The sequence below is a fragment of the Crotalus tigris genome, unplaced genomic scaffold (assembly GCF_016545835.1).
Source record: "Crotalus tigris isolate CLP2741 ecotype Arizona unplaced genomic scaffold, ASM1654583v1 scf7180000017935.1779662, whole genome shotgun sequence".
Taxonomy (NCBI): Eukaryota; Metazoa; Chordata; class Lepidosauria; order Squamata; family Viperidae; genus Crotalus; species Crotalus tigris.
This window is the reverse complement of record NW_024096727.1, coordinates 543,770-560,628: the sequence shown is the minus strand read 5'-3', so window position 1 is coordinate 560,628 and position 16,859 is coordinate 543,770. Positions and strand designations below refer to the sequence as shown.

Below are 16,859 nucleotides of genomic sequence, written 5' to 3'. Positions count from 1 at the left end.
CCTTTTTTGATATGAAAGAAGACTGGGAATTAAGGGATTATTGGCGGGAACGTAACCAAGAGGAGAGAGACTTTACTTTTTTTTCTGATAGACACCAATCTTTTTCAAGAATTGACTTTTTCTTGATTACCACGGACTTGTATAATAAAGTAAAGAATGTTAAGATTTTTCCTAGATCACTGACGGATCATAGTCCAGTTTGGATGGAGCTGATTCAAGAGAAAGAGGAAAGAAGATCCTGGAGAGTTAATGAAAATTTGTTTAGACAAGAGAAGAATGTTCAAAAATTAAAGGAGTGTTTAAAGGACTATTTTGCTTTGAATATGTACAAGGGGACTTCAATGTCAATGGTATGGGATGCAGGTAAAGCATTTATGCGCGGTGTTTTGATAAAAATGAATAATTTTTATAAGCGAAATCAGATTCAGAAACGTAGAGAACTTGAAGATGAAATTAAATTAAAAGAAAGGGCTTTGATTCTAAATCCTTCTGATGAAAGTACTAAAGAATCTGTAAAGTTATTAAGGTCACAATTTAATATGTTGATAGCAGATCAAGCTGCAACCAACTTATTATTTATGAAACAAAATACATTTTGTAATGCTAATAAGCCGGGGAGATGGTTGGCTTATCAATTAAGAAAGAAACAGAGACAGAGAATAATAGAGAAAATAAATTACAAGGGTAAACTAGTTTCTCAGAAGGAATTAATTAAAAAATCTTTTTTGGATTATTATCAAAACTTATATAAATCTACTAATGTACAATTGTTAGATATAAATAAATATTTAGCTGAGGCAAGTTTTCCTAAACTGACTGAGGATCAGAAATATGAAATTAATGGCTTAATTACTAAGGAGGAAATTGCCTCAGCAATTCAACAATTGAAATTAGGGAAAGCACCGGGTATGGATGGGTTAACAGCTGTTTATTATAAAGCTTTAATGGAGGAGATGATACAACCATTAAATGATCTTTTTAATGGTATCTTACAGGGTTTAGAGATTCCTCCTTCATGGCGTAGTGCCTTTATATCATTGATTCCAAAGGAGGATCAAGATCTTACTTTACCAAAAAATTATAGGCCTATATCTCTTTTAAACGTGGATTATAAGATATTTGTAAAAATTTTGGTAAATAGGCTTATGAGGGTGGTGCATCATCTTGTGCATAAAGATCAATCAGGGTTTATAACAGGAAGGTATATGAAAAACAATGTTAGACAAATTATTAATCTATTAGAATACTTAGATAAGAACAACCAAGTTCCTGCAGGGCTCATATTTTTAGATGCTGAAAAAGCATTTGACCAATTGAATTGGCATTTTATGCTAAGAGTAATGGAAGAAATGAATTTTGGTGAAAATATATTACAAGCCCTTAAGGTAATATATCAAAAACAAACAGCACAACTTATTGTTAATGGAGGTCTTTCGGAGGTTTTCACAATAGAGAAAGGTACTAGACAGGGGTGTCCTTTATCGCCATTGTTGTTTGTTTTAACATTGGAAATATTATTGATCAAAATTCGAGAGTCTCAGGAAATTAAAGGAATATATGTTAATAAAAAAGAATATAAGTTAAGAGCTTTTGCGGATGACTTGGTTGTTACTTTGTCGCAACCTGATTATTCTGTAGTAAACTTATTACAGTTGATTCATCATTATGGCTTGGTCTCGGGTTTTAAGATTAATGTAAATAAGACCAAAATTTTACCTAAAAATATGTCTAGTCAGGAGAAGCAGATTTTGACTAACCTGACGGGTTTTGAGATTGTTAATAAGGTAAAATATTTGGGGGTGATGTTGTCTGTTTCTAATGTAAAATTATTTAAAAATAATTATGAAAGGTTGTGGGTCAGGGTACAGAAGGACTTGAAGAACTGGGAAAAGTTGCAATTATCCCTCATGGGAAGAATTGCAGTGATAAAAATGAATATTTTACCCAAGTTTCTTTTTCTGTTTCAAATGTTACCAATTTTGAAAAATGAGATTAATTTAAATGAGTGGCAGAAGGGTCTTAATAAATTTATCTGGGCAGGGAAAAAGCCAAGGGTTAAGTTTAAAATTATGCAAGACTTCCGTGAGAGGGGTGGACTTAAGGTACCAAATTTGAAATTATATTATGATGCGGTGGTTTTAACACTAATCAGTGATTGGGTAAATTTGACAAATTCTGAGATACTTTATCTAGAGGGATGGGATTTACTTTATGGGTGGCATGCCTATTTAATATTCAATAAAAAAATGGATTGGGCTTTTAAATCTCATATCTTAAGAATTTCTTTACTTAGGATTTGGAGAAAATATTATAAAAGTGATTTCAAAGTACCATTATGGGCTATACCTTGGCATGCGATAGAAGCAATAAAAAGAGGGGTTAAAATGGATATGGTGTCTTACAGACAGTTACTTAAATGGGATGGACAAAACTGGCAATTAAAATCAAGGGAAGAGTTAGCGCAAGAAAACTTTATTTATTCTTGGTTCCAATATAGGCAATTATTAGACAGATGGAAGATGGATTGTAAGGTGGGTTTTCTTAGAGAAGATGAAAATCTTATCAAGCAAGTGAAGGATTCAAGACAAACCCACATTAAGAGAATTTATGCGGTTTTAGTTGAATTGGATTCAGAAACGGAACTAATTAAAGATTGTATGATAAGATGGGCGCAGAATTTTGGTGAGCCAGTCTCATTGGACACCTGGGAAAATATTTGGGTGAGAAATGTCAAATTTACACAAGCACAGAACTTAAGGGAGAATTTTTATAAAATGTTTTATAGATGGCACCTTGATCCACAAAAAATGTCTTATATGTACCCTGACGTGCAACCCAAATGTTGGAGATGTGGTTATAAGGAGGCTTCCTATTATCATATTTGGTGGTCATGCAGAGAGATAAAAGCATTTTGGATCAAAATATGGTGGAATATCCAGAGAATTTTTAGAAGGAGGGTAAAATTTACTCCGCAATTATTTTTGTTAGGTATTGTTACAGATTGTGATACAAAGGAGGTTGTATTGATGTTAAATTTGATTACAGCCGCTAGGCTGTTAGTAGGACAATATTGGAAGAAGGAATCTTTGCCTACATTGCAGGAATGGTTTCTTAAAGTAGCTTATCTGGCGGAAATGGCAAAGATTTCGGCTTTCTTAAAGCAACAAACGCAAGAGAAGTTTCTTGCTGTTTGGGATAAATGGATAAAATTTATACAATTTAGATTGGGTATACAAAAATATTATATAGTTTTTTCATAAGTTTTATTTTTATATATATTATAGATAATCTTTTTATATATATAAATATAAAGTTCTTAATTTAATTTTTATTTTTACTTCTTAAGCCTATATTCTGCTCTGGGAAGCTCGGGGGGGGGAAAGGAGGGGGGGGTTTTTTGGGAGGGGTGGGGGGTTTTTTTTTTTATATATATGTATTGTTTAGTTTTATTTTTTTGTATATGTTGTCTCTTGTTTTGTATTCTTTTTTCTTTTTTGTAAAATTTATAAAACTTTTAATAAAAAAAAAAAAAAAAAAAAGCTCAGCAAAGTCAAGTAAGAGAGGAAAATAACATAGAGGCAAAATAGAGGCTGATTGCACAGGGGTCTCCACAAGGATATTAAGAAAGTAAAGATTAGATCCATGACCATGAAATTGAAGCTCAATTTTTTCTTTATATGTACTTCACAATGCGTATTAAAAAGAGTCATGGCTTTGATCATGTATTTTTTTGATACCTCCATCACACAGATGTCCCTAGTCTATCTAATGTGGTCTACCTGCAATTATGTATTCTGAAACCTCACACTGATGATAGTTAGGGAGGTATTTTTTATAATTTTCCAGGATGACAAGAACTTCTAAGGGATGAATACATTTCAAAGAAATGTCTTGCCTTTAATTCCAAATACATGTGAGGCATCAAGGGTTCTTTTTTGTCTATATACAGTATATATAATGAATGTGTATCTATGTTCCCATGAAAATTCTGTTGAAGAAGAAAATAATGCCGGATTTCTAAATTTTAATGACTCAAGTTTCTTACCAATTAAGGGCTTTAAGTATTTATTACCTTGTTTGATACCATCCTTTTTCAAAAATTCAATAATGTACATATTTATGGATCTTGTCTTTTCCATGAAAGAAATTAGTCTAAAAACATTGATTACTCCAGGACCACCTACTGTCTTTGGGATAGGTTCTTTCACTGATCCTGGTATTTTAAGTTATTGAAAAGGAATCATTCAGGTGGTGACCAAAGACCAAACATCAACTCTGACTTCAATCTGTTGTCTTCCCACAAGACTCTGACAGCCTCTAAACACTGGGTGAAGAGTTGACAGTACCCCCCCCCCCACTCAGTGATGGGATTCAAATATGTGAACAACCGGTTCTCTGTGTGGATGCCACTTCCGGAAGTCCATTCTGGGCCTGGGCAACAAAAAATTAGCTACCTGTTCTGCTGAACTGGTGCGAACCGGCTGAATCCTACCACTGGCCCCATTGCCTAGACTGATGATGTGCTTTTGGATATTATTGATTTATTGATGATACTATACCTTGAACTATTAAATGGCCCCTCCCAGCAGCTTCATATAGAGATTAAAAAGCAGAGGAGACTTGTAACACAATAAAAGTCAGGAATGATCAGGCTGACCTTTCTCTCCCCCCCCCAAAAAAACAGATCAGAACTACCCATTAAGGAAGTATTTGAACCATTGTAAGAAATTGTCTCCGACCAACAATCCTCATAAGTGGCCCAAAAGGATACCACGGTTGATAGTATCAAAACTTGTTGAAAGATCTGACAAGACAAGGAAGGGCACAATTTCTCCATTAGGTCCAATGCAGATCATCCGGGAGAATTACCAATGCCGTATCCATCCCAAAAACTGGTCAGAACCTTTATATCTTTTTTCTTCAAGTCCAGATTCCAAAATACTCATAATTGATACACTTTTTTCTCATATGTTATAACTATATAACTATTTAATGTAAATATCTTCACTATTTAAAATAAAAGTACTATTGAACAAAGCAAAATTGACTCATTAACTGATATTAGTTAATGTGCCTGCTACATCACATATGAATCTGTAAGCAGATTTTCTGTAATTCATTTTATTTAAACAAATGGAATTGTATAAATGAAATTGCTTTTAAATTGCCAAGTAGTTCAGGCTCTCCAGAATATTGCCTTTTGATATCAAAATATCAAGGGAATAATTATCAGTTATATTTAAGTACATTTATTTTACATTTATATATGCACTACACAAAAGATTGGTCATTTATGAGTCAGACTGCCTTTGAAGAAAGAGCAAATCCTCTGAAGTGCTTTAAGTTGCTTTAAGTTCAATAAATATCTTGTCTTCAGCTTCCTATAGGATTTTGTTTCTTTTTCTCAAAATGCTACTTCTTTTTTAAATAGGTTTCAAAGCAGTGCTTGTTCTACACAGGGTAAAGCAAAATGCACACAGGTTTGACATTGTTTCTTATGGGAATATATATGCATCCAACATCCAGTGTGTATAGCATTATTAAGCAGTCTGTTGATTAATTTCTTTAGTTACTGTTTCTCAATTGGTTTGGTCAACTTGTAATTGACAGTTCAGTTTAAAGGATGCAATGCTTGTCAAATTAAAGACAAATGTAGTTGTAGTAGATGGAAAATACTTGGATTCTTAATAATCAATATTTCACCTCGTTCGTTTGTTAACAGTACGTGAAAACTCAGATGGCAGCACTGAGAATTTTCAAATAAAAGAGTTCAAATCACAGGATAATTGAAAACTACCAATTATACATATAGATAAATGTCCTGATCCATCACCAGGCCAAAAGCTATTTTGTATGCCACTTTTTGGCAAAGAGGAATGTATCTCTAAAGAAAAATAACAATTCAGTAATGGCCCATCTTTACTCTTCAGGCAATGATATTTTGCACCACGTAGGCAATATTAACATCAAAAAGTTTCAAACTTCCTTGATCTGACACACTGTGGATAAATTGCCTTCAACTTCCCTAATTTCCAACCAAGATGGTCAAGTATTATGTTGACTGCAAATTATAGGAGTTAAGTCCAATGAACCTGAATTTGCCAAGTTGGGGAAGACTGACTTATGCACTGATGATCTTGTTGATGATGATGTTATTTAATTTTGAAATGAAACATCTGCAAGAAAACCACCAAGCTCAGAGAGCACCAAGACCTCAAGACTGGCTTATATATGCAGATATCACTCAACAAAGTTGACAAAGAAACAATTAAGGGATCTATATGCAGGCATAATCCATTCCTGAAAATTTGTATTATGAAGAAGTGCTTTGGGCAGTCTCTTTGCAAAAACCTGACCCCATTTATGGAATGAATGTAGTAGTGTTGGTGAAAGCTTATGCATAGTAATTTATCCATGTTTTTTTGTGAAACAGATTTCACAACCAGAGGGGTGTCTGTAGGGCATTGTCTAAAAAAGTCAAGACAGTAACTCTAATGTAAAATAACATGCAGAGCAACACACATCAAAAGTAGACAGAGCTTTAATTACACTGCTGCAACTGCCATGCTGACATTTTTGATCACCCCTGTAGACTTTCTTTCTTTGCAGACTAACCGAGATAAATAAGCTAGACACCTATCCTGTTTCACAGCGGCATTGAAGATCTCCTTATAAAATAAATTCCACAATATGATATTCTGTTACAGTGACATTTTTAGTACTCTGTGTGAGAAGAGTAATCCCAAATTAAAATATTCATGACCCATGCCATTGTTCTGCTTTCAGATTCCATTATCTTCTGGCACAATAGCATAATAACTATCATGAGTAAGAAATGGCACCAGCAGAGATGAAAAAGAATCCTAGTTTTGTTTCTGGATTGCCTTGGGATACCTAACAAAACATGTCTTATCAGCCTTAAAGCTGGTTGAGGTAGGAAATATGTGTAGGTTTCTGGATTTCATATGCAAATAGCAGACAAAACTTATCATTATAATTCTCCACTTCACCAAAATATGGTTTCTTAGAAAGGTTGTAGGTTCAGCATGAGACTGTGATGCATAAGTTATTGAGTAGATGTATAAGACTTCATACTTTAGCTTTATTGTACATTACAGGAGAATTAAATTTCACAGAGCATCAGCAGAACAATTTGACTTAAATCTGAAGATGGATAATGATAGTAGTTATGTATATATGATATAACACATAGATATATGAACTGAATATTTAATGTAGCCCACTATTGTTTATTCAATATACATTCATAATGTATTCATCTGGGCTATGGACTCACTCTCTCTCTCTCTCTGTGTGTGTGTGTGTGTGTGTGCATGCCTTTGAATCAATGTTGACTCCTGGAAACTGGCTTCACTAATCACTGCACTTTTCTTGGCAAGGTTTCTGAAGTGTTTTGCCATTGCCTCTTTCCTAGGGCTGAGAGAGAGTAACTGGCTCAACGTTACCTAGCTGTAGCAGAACTAGAATTCCCAGTTTTCCAGTTTCTAGTCTGATATTTTAATCATTGCACTAAACTGGCTCTCCTTTCCGTTTTTATAGATAATTTAAAATAATAAGAGAAAAGTATTGTTGCCTGTTGGAACACATGCTCATATGTGTTTATATATAACCAGGAATAAATGAATACAAATGCACATACTTTGTTCAAATTGATTTTTTTCAAAGTGCTTTTTCCATTACAAGAATATCAATCCATACTTTGGTAAGACAAAAAATATAAAAGTGTTTGCTCCTCAGACTTTATTGCTAAATACAGTAGAATAAGAAAATAAAATGATGCTATTACTGCATTTCTTGGATAGTTCTTTTATAAACACTATAAATGAAGGCATAAATCTATTAAGTTTAAGATGTAATCTGGAAGTGAGAAAGATCAATGTACATTGCTTGAATGAGGAATGATCTAGATTCAATTCTGGACATATCTAGCATGGCTAAATATCTGCAGAAGCTGGATAAGTAGGGACTTCCTATTCACAAAATGGGTCTAGGACAATTTGCCATGGCCATGGCAAGTTGGCCGTGGTGAGTTGTCCCATTCTGTCACAAAATAGCTGTTGGGTAGTCATGGCTAGTCCCAAGACATCCATCCACAGGAAGCAAACTTCTAAAATTATTTGCTTATTTCCATTAATCCTCCAGGATACTCTTTAACATTCCATTTTATCTTTTATTTTTTTAAAAATCCAGTCAACCAACCAACACACTTGAAAATAAACACCACCAGGTTGCAGCAAAGAATGTATTTTATAGTAAAAATAGTGAAATGATTCTTTATTTCCTGATGCCTCCTTTTTCTTCTTTATTGCATTTTAAGCTTTTTTTATTCCTTCTATATAAAAGATAACCTAATGAAATCTTTTATACAGAAGATTTATCAAAAAATGAATATTTTAGAAATCAGTCCTATGGAATCATGCAGCTCTTAATGTGTTTTGCTTTAGATTGAACACCATGGAAACTCAGCGCTTCTAAATCCCAGGGATCCCTCTCTTTTTTGATAGGTTTCTTACAGACACAACTGTCAAAAATTAAAGATTTAGTATAAATCCTAAAACAATTAAAAAAACAAACACGATAATCCCCCAAGTCTCTGGAGAGAAAAAATCTTCATGCTACCTAACCAACTGGATTATCTGGACCTTTTCAATCAGGGTTCAGACCTTCTTATTGTACTGAGATGGCTTTGGCATATTTGTTGATTACTTCTGCATGAACTGGGATGGTGGAGGTGTATCTCTCCTGGCTCTCTTGGATCTCTCAGTGGCCTTCAATATGATCAATTTTCTAATTCTTCTGGACCAATTTACAGAATTACAGAAATTTACCATCTTTGGTTCTGGAACGGGACTGCACTTCCCATGAGAGTTGTTGTCCTTCTAGGCCCTCAATTCCTATGCAAAGACCAGATGATAGCTTTTACTAGGAGGGTCTTTGCACAAGTCCATCTTGTATGCCAGTTGCCAGGAGATCCTAATCAGTGTCACTTATGTTTTAGTCACCTTTCATCTGGATTCATCAGTGCCTTTTACATAGGGCTGTCCTTGAAGATGATTTGGAAGACAAATCATGGTTCAGAATGCAGCATCATGAATAGGTCTTTCTTGCTATTTGTAATTCCTATAATTGTGCAAAAATGCATTGGCTCCTGGTTAGTTTCCTGATGCAATTGAAGATGCTGATTATCACCTTTTAAACTCTTTATGACGTGGGACCAGGTTATCGGCTTATTATAATAATTTTTGCCCATCCTATGTACCAGAATGGATGCAATACAGGTCCTTTATATTACACAAAGACATTAATAGGATCCAAGAAATGTGTCTTCTCTTGTCATGGTACCTACCCTACATAAAACCATACCACTTGAAATGTAGATATCTTTGTCTTTGCTAGCCTATTGTAAACACCTGGTTCTTCCCCTGACATTCACTACATTGTAGGATGAAGCCATTTTTTTTTTGTTTATATGTTGGCTGACTTGCTCTGAGCATGTTGGATGGTTTTTAAACAATTTTAATTTGTTTTCTTATTATTCGTTTCTCTATTTGTGAGTTGCCCAGAATTGTGTATTGAATGGGCAGCCATATACATTTAAAGATACATAAATAAATACATAAACCCACAGGAGTGGCACAACCCTACTCTTTCTGTATTACTTCCTCCCCATAGCCCTAGTTCTCTTGTTAGGTCTGGCTCCTATCCACCCAGGCTCTAACAAAATTGTAAACATTTTATGAAATTACCATTTCTTATATGCTTTGGAGAGAACCCAAACAAATAAAATAAAATAGAAGTGATAACTTTGTTTGTGTTTTCTCTTTCACACAAGAGAAAATAATATATAACTATTTGCACATAGAATGAAAGGAAGACTATGGAGTGTAGCTGCTGGATTGTTATAAAGCAACATCTGCAGACTATATTCTGCCCAGACTATAAAGAGAAGACTGCATAAGCTTTCTCTAAAAAGTAAATCTTCAGATAGTTAAAAAGTAAGTTTGAAATTTAAAATTAAAGTGAGCTCAGTTTAACAATAAAACTCACCTCAGTAGAATAATAGTTGTTCCATGTATTTGTAGATACAATCTCCTAGCAATAGACACACTATTTTTTTTAAAACAAAAGTATTTTGAAAATATGTCAATGTTTCAAACTATCATAATACAAAATATGTTCATGGTTAGGTAACCATGTTCTAAAAGTTGTCCCCATTGATAGTTATGTATACTTTTATTTCTATTTTGAAATAAAATTTAAATTCCAGGCAAGGAGACACAATTACATAATGTATAGTGAAATATTAATGAATCATGAATAATTATTATATTTGTAATTATTATTAGTAATATAGTAGGTATTATTTTAATAAATAATTGTGATGATTGCCTAATAATGAATAAATGTAACATTTTTTAATAACTAATTCTTACTGAATAAACTTACTACTTCTAGTCCTTAGTATATTATGGGGTGAGATTGAGGAACAGCTAATATGACATGGCTAGGATGTTGAACTAGGATCAGAGAACCTCAGCTTCAAATCTATTCTCAGTGTGGGAGGTCCAGTGTTGTGGGATGCTGCTGTGAAGGAAAAGTGGAGAAGGATGCTACTCAGTATGCCACCTTGAGTTCTTGAAGGATAGAAGCATACAACTCTAAGAAATAAATAAAATAATGGATTGCCGATATAATTATCTTTTGAAAGAATTTATATTTTATAGCCATGTAGTTGTAGCTTGATTATCAATAAAATTTGTAGGTATGATATTATTCTTCAAAAGTGGAATCTGTGTCAACTTCCTCATCCAGAGATTTGTCAGTATGTTGGACTTTAAGTCCTGTAAAATCCCCATCAGGCAGCCTTTTAAAAATTCCTAAATGACATATTGCAAAAAGTTGATAACAAAATGATTTGTTGCTTATGAAGTATTTAGAGCAGATCTAAAGTGGATATGAGTGAGTTGGCATGAAACCTCCCCTCATTCATGTGTTCTCCAACTATTATTATATTCTCTTGGATTTAAAACTGAACAAGATTTACTGGAAAAAAAATACTTTCTGTCTGAAATGTTTCAGGGAAAAGACTCTCAATTATAAGGCTCTAAGGAAATATTCCCGACCAAGCTTTATTGTGATTGTGATTGGACAATTGACAATGTGAACAAGAAACTAAGGTCTTATTAAATAATCATTTAGGCTCTTTTAAAAGCAGTCAATATGCTTTTTATATATTCAAAAATGTGAAGGAGTGGTAATTTGAAAGAAGTAGAAAGCATATCCAATTTATTATAACTGTAGCACAACATGTCAGCATATTTTTCTTTGATGGGTGATTGCATTGATTTTATATTGGAATAGTTTAGATTTCATTTACCAGCACCGATCAATTATTTTATTTTCTATGAGAATTTTTTTCAATGTCAATGAGATGACCTGAACAGAGCATAACTGTAACTGGTGCCTTCGATTCCTGCAAGGCCTCTGCTTTGCTTTGTTCTAAAATGAGCCTATCGGAGGAAAAAGAAAAAGTATGGGGGGATCCTGCTTGAGAATGGTTTTGGATCCTCAGGATACACTGTCTGCTGTTGTTAAATTTAAATCCATCTCTTTCATGTAATTGGAACAGATCTGGGGTTAAACAAACATTTGATAACTTTGCTACAGCAATGTGGTTTAATCTCTCAGTCTACTGTAAATCACAGTGGGAATAACTCCTATGTGGTTTACATGCTCTTCTCAATGCCTGCTTTGGAAGAAATGACAAGATAAAAATTCAATAAATTTGTTGTCTTATAGATTAGAATTTAGTTCCTTATAGAGCTGAAAGAAATTTCAAAATGTTTTAGAATCAATGTCATAACTTTTTTAGACGCATCATATGTTATAAATACTAACTTCAAAGAGCAGCATACAATGACAGAGAATTTATGCTAGCTTGGCCCACTCAATATTTTCTAGTGAGACTGAATTATGGTATCATAATTTTCAAATTGCTGGAGGACCCAGTGCCTTGCCAGAAGGTTCTTGAAATTAGATGGAAGGCCCTGTGAAATTGAGTTGAGGATCTTCATTGCTCTGCTTTAAAGCACCAAATGTTTTATCCAATGATTCAAACTTTTAAAATCTAGTTTATTTCAATTAAAAGTAAAGCACATGTTTAAATCTCTTCTATTTAGAGTATATCAGTGGATGAAAGAAAAGTGCAGTTTTGGCTAGATCTAACTTATTATGTATATTAGGACAGACTGAAAGAAAATATGAATATGAATATGCAATTAGGATCTCAAAAATTTGAAAAATAATATTACAAATGATTAAAATCAGCAACAAAATGTAACATGGCAAATAAAACTCTTTAATACTTTTCAAATAGGCACTCTGATTTCATAACCTCAAAGGTTTCCAACAGTGAAAATTATACAATATCACATTATCCCATTCTGTTTATTGCTTAATTAAAAAGATGCTGAAACAATAATGATTTAATCTGCATTAGAAGTCCAAAAATGAGTTTTTCTAAGAAGGGAGTCTCATTCAACCTGGATTCTGAAGACTTGTTACTGATGTTGTATGATACAAGCTTTTGAAATAATCTCAATTCTGCTCACTCAAGCTTTCCAGCAAGCAGTTCTGAAAAAGGTGCAAAGTAATTCTATGTAACTGATGGCTAAATGTGACTTCCATATTGAGAGACTTTATAACAAATCTTTTGTTGGCCGTAAAATGTTAAGTTAGCTAAATCTGGCTCTAATTAGATGCCTCCTCCTTTTTATTTCACAAAGAAATATATCTAAGGATATGCAGGTCCCTTTTTTCACCACTTAAATATTAGGGATTTGCAAGTGTTCTTTGCATAAATTGTCCATGGAATATTTAGTGTTGAGATGTCCATGCCTAAACTACATGACTGGGCTCTGGTATTTTGATCTATGCGTTGGATGAAATGGGGCCATTTTGTTCTACCTAGAAATGGTGGTTGCAGAGTGGAGGAAAGCTAAGGATATTGGTGCTTGGTGGAGGGGGATAAGCATATGTGATATATTACTCTGGGACACTGGTGGTGATGATTGAAGGACAGAAAAAAGGCGAGGGACAGATGGTAGTGGATCTATATGCTGCACTGAGTATTATGGAAGAGAAAGAAGACATATAAAACATTACCATTGTCACATTATCTAGGTTTTGTTTTGTTTGAAACCTGAAACAACTGAGATGCTTTGGGTTTTGATTTAATTAAAGGATGACTGACCTGAAATGGTTCAGCAGAACTTTTAGAATATGATGGTTTGTTACAGGGATTCAAAGCAAAGCATTCCTATTTCATGAACACACATACAGTAGTTGTAACTGAAATTGCTCCAGGGGAAAATATTTCCATCTTTGAGAATAATGCACCAAAACATAATAGTTCATTGGAAATCTTCATTGCAAGAGTGAGAATTCACATAGCTGTTATGGCAGACAGTTGCCCTCCATCGGAATGAGGTAAAATCTGTTATAAGTTCTGTATTTGTCTTTATCAGTTCGTTACTTGATTTTCCCTAGAAGCACATTTTGTGTATTATAAGTAATTGTAGTAATTTCTTTTAGATGCATCAATTACAGACTTCCATCTTCATGAAAATAAACCTCCCTCTGTTTTGTCTAATCTCCAACACTCAGACATTATCCAGTTGCCTTAGATTGAATACCTTATCTTTGCTGTTAACCCAATAGATTTTCCAAAGATTTTAATTATAATTTAAAAGATTCTTCCTTATTCCTTTTCGGGAGAAAAATCCTAGACCCACCCAACTACCATCAAGAGAAAAAAGCAGTAGTCATACCTATATATAGGAGAAAGAGAAGGAACAGCTGGTTGTTGCTTGTAAATTGGAAAAAAGTTATTTCAGATTTAGATGAGCTAGATAATAAGATTTTTTTTCCTAAGAAGCTCCCCCCCCCAAGACCTAAGAAGCTCTCCCCCCCACCCAGTCCATGTTAATGGAATGGGAAAAATGGAAACTGTTGTCTATAATGTAATACAATTAATTATCCAAGGAACACAGGACAAGTAGCTGCTTTTACATATAATAGCAAGAGGAACGAATAGCAAAATAACTGGATCTATTAATCAGCAGACCTCTGGATGCCTCTCATCTGTATTCCAGGAGTCTTTTTAGCCATGGTGCCCAAATTCAGAAAATGGGCTTCCTGCAGTGATCAGTTTCCGACTGAGGAGGCCAAATTATCAATACTGATTTCCGGATTGCTGCATTGGGGAGGGAAAGGAATGGGTGTGAGCAAGCACTGCGGGGCTGGCCAGAACCGGATGGCTCCTGGCTGCTTGTATTAGCATATGCAGCCGCCTGATGCCCTACCCTCAAGAATAACAAAGCCCTCTTCCACCAGGTTGGAAAACAGAGCAATCTTTAATGAAAGGGCGTCTGTGGGCATCCATATTCATTCTGAACCTGTGAGCTAAAGTGTCTACGAGGACAACATCTATGACAAGGCTTTTGTTTCCTGGAAGCAAGTGCAGGAAAACTGGTGTTTTCTTCAATCTTGCCCCATGAGTTATGGGTGGGCCAACTTAATAAGTTAGTATTCTGAGAAAACATCTCTTTGCATGTATTTCCTTAATGCCTAAGGAGAAAGGGATGCATTTTTTTAATTTTTTTTTTTAAAAAGTCTGCAAAGTGTCTGATGTTATGATAGCCAATCCATTTCTCTTCTGTGCTTCCTGAGAACCACCACACCCTTCACTGCAGTATCACTTTTCTCCACGGGCTTTATTGCAGACTCAGGGAAATAAAATAAAATAAAATAAAAGCTAAAGAGAAAGAGGTTGGAGGGAGGTGAAAAGAGGCAGTTTCAGCCACTGCACTTTGCAAAACTCTGCTAAATTGGGGGACTCGAGATAGGATCTCGATATCCATTGGTAAGGCACGGTGGATTATTTTGACACTCCCAGACCTGCAGTCCCTATTCCTGGAGAGCACTCCAGTGCACCGCAACCTTTCCCTTGTAAGATGCAAAGGGCGGGAGCGAGGAGTCCAGGGGTGTGGCGGAGGTTTATTGAGTCTACATGGGGGGGGGGGGATAAAGGCGAGGTGTGGGGGAGCTTTTTCTCTAGCCAGACAAAATAAGACCAAACTCGCTGGAGGCATTGTAATGAGTAGGCAATTACTGTATAGAGAAGAGGAAGGGGAAGAGGAGGCTAATCCAAGTGACCTACTTCAGGGCACACACCGGCCGCACACCGGCACAAATGGATGCAGCAAACCAGCAAGATCATTCGGAAAAACAAGCGATGGTGCTACAGAAGAATCTAGGGGAAGGCGGAGTATTTGCTTTGATGTCCTCCGCTCCCTTCGTGCGTCTTTCTCGCTAGTCGGGGGAGGGGGGGAGAAAGGAGGGGCGAGTCCCCCCGGGGCTCCTGCGAGGCGGTGGCGCGCCGGCGGCGGCGAGATGGGTGGGGTCGGTCTGCATTGTGCTCGGCTGCCTGAGCGGGAGGCGTCGAAGCCTGTAGGTGCGCTCTCGCCGGGAACGCCCGGAGCCCTGGCTCAGCCCGAGCCTTACACAAAGCCCTGCCCGCCAACGCCGCCCCAGCCCTAACTGTCTTTGCTGTCGGAAAACAAGAGGAGGGGAAAAAAAAAAAAAAGCAAGTAACACAAAACAGCACACATCATTTCCACCTTCCGCCCTGCCGCACAAAGGCGCTCGAAAGCAGCGCGTCTAATTCAGCTCCCGACCTCTTTTGCAACAACCTAGCCAAAGGAAATGTTGTCTGCTCCCATCGCATCCACGTGGCGGGCGGATTGGCTAGCGAAAGCGACTGGCCAGCTTCCCCCACACAGACGGTACGGAAGTCGCTCGCCCTGGTTCTGAGGAAGGATGGCCAAGATTCGAGAGATTGGCAGAATGGGATATCTGGGAGCGAGCGTCGGGGAGGCTGGAAACGAGTCAGCCCCAAACCCACAATAAGTTACTGTTTTGCTCTCCGTTACCCCCTGTCTACCATAGGGGTCCTCCAGAACAGTATTTTCTTAACTCCCTAAAGAGACCTCCTGATTTATCCGACGTTAAATCGAAGAAGCAGGACTAAGATTTAAGTCGGAGGGTATCCAAGTACTTCGGTTGAAATGATTTGGGAATCAGGCTATTAAAAAGAGTGAAATTTTAAAAAAAAACTTCAAATAAAGCATAGACTTAAGATCACGACTGCTTAGCCCTCTCCCGGTTTGGCTTTTAGAAAAACCAAGGCTAATAATAATAATATTATAATTCTCCCTTTTATAAATACAATGCAGCACCAAGGACAGCAGGAAGGGAAAGGTTTGAAGAGAGGGGCTTTCATGCCAGAAAGAAATGCTCGGTATGCCTTACCCATTGCAGTTTTAGCCATTGTAGGTGCTACAGAAGCTCCGAGCTTGTGAAGGCAGAGAGGTCCAGCTACAGCAATGGGAAGAGCGCGCGCGCGAGGAGACTAAGGCACTGAGTCAGCAGAGCGGGGCTGAGCACAAGAAGGAGCGAGAGGCAGGAGCCCATGAATAATTATCACTCCTCAGCCTAAGCAGATTGGCTCTAGAGGTCCCCTGACATGACTCCCGCAGAAGCAGATTCTCTGAGCATTAAATATTGATCTGCCTCTGGTGCTGGAGTACAAAGTGCCAGAATGCAGTTTGAAATGGAAATTGGCCCTGGAGTACTGTGTTCCCCCTTTACTTTCGCTTTGATAGTACATTCCATGTCAAGATCTTAATATCCTATAAGAAAAACCTATTGGTCTTGAAATCTCTGGCTGTTGCTAGATGTAAAACATGCACAAATGCATTCTAAGACAATTTTGTGGC

General features: G+C 36.2%; 1 protein-coding gene across 1 annotated transcript in view; it reads right to left on the bottom strand.

The window, feature by feature from the left end:
• STMN2 (stathmin 2) overlaps positions 1-16,544 on the bottom strand; it is a 38,220-nt gene extending 21,676 nt beyond the window's left edge. Inside the window, exon 1 of the mRNA XM_039344697.1 lies at positions 16,393-16,544. Coding sequence (XP_039200631.1) covers positions 16,393-16,411 — 19 coding nt within the window. The 5' untranslated portion in view covers positions 16,412-16,544. The remainder of the gene's footprint in view (positions 1-16,392) is intronic.
• Between the last annotated feature and the right edge of the window lie 315 nt (positions 16,545-16,859).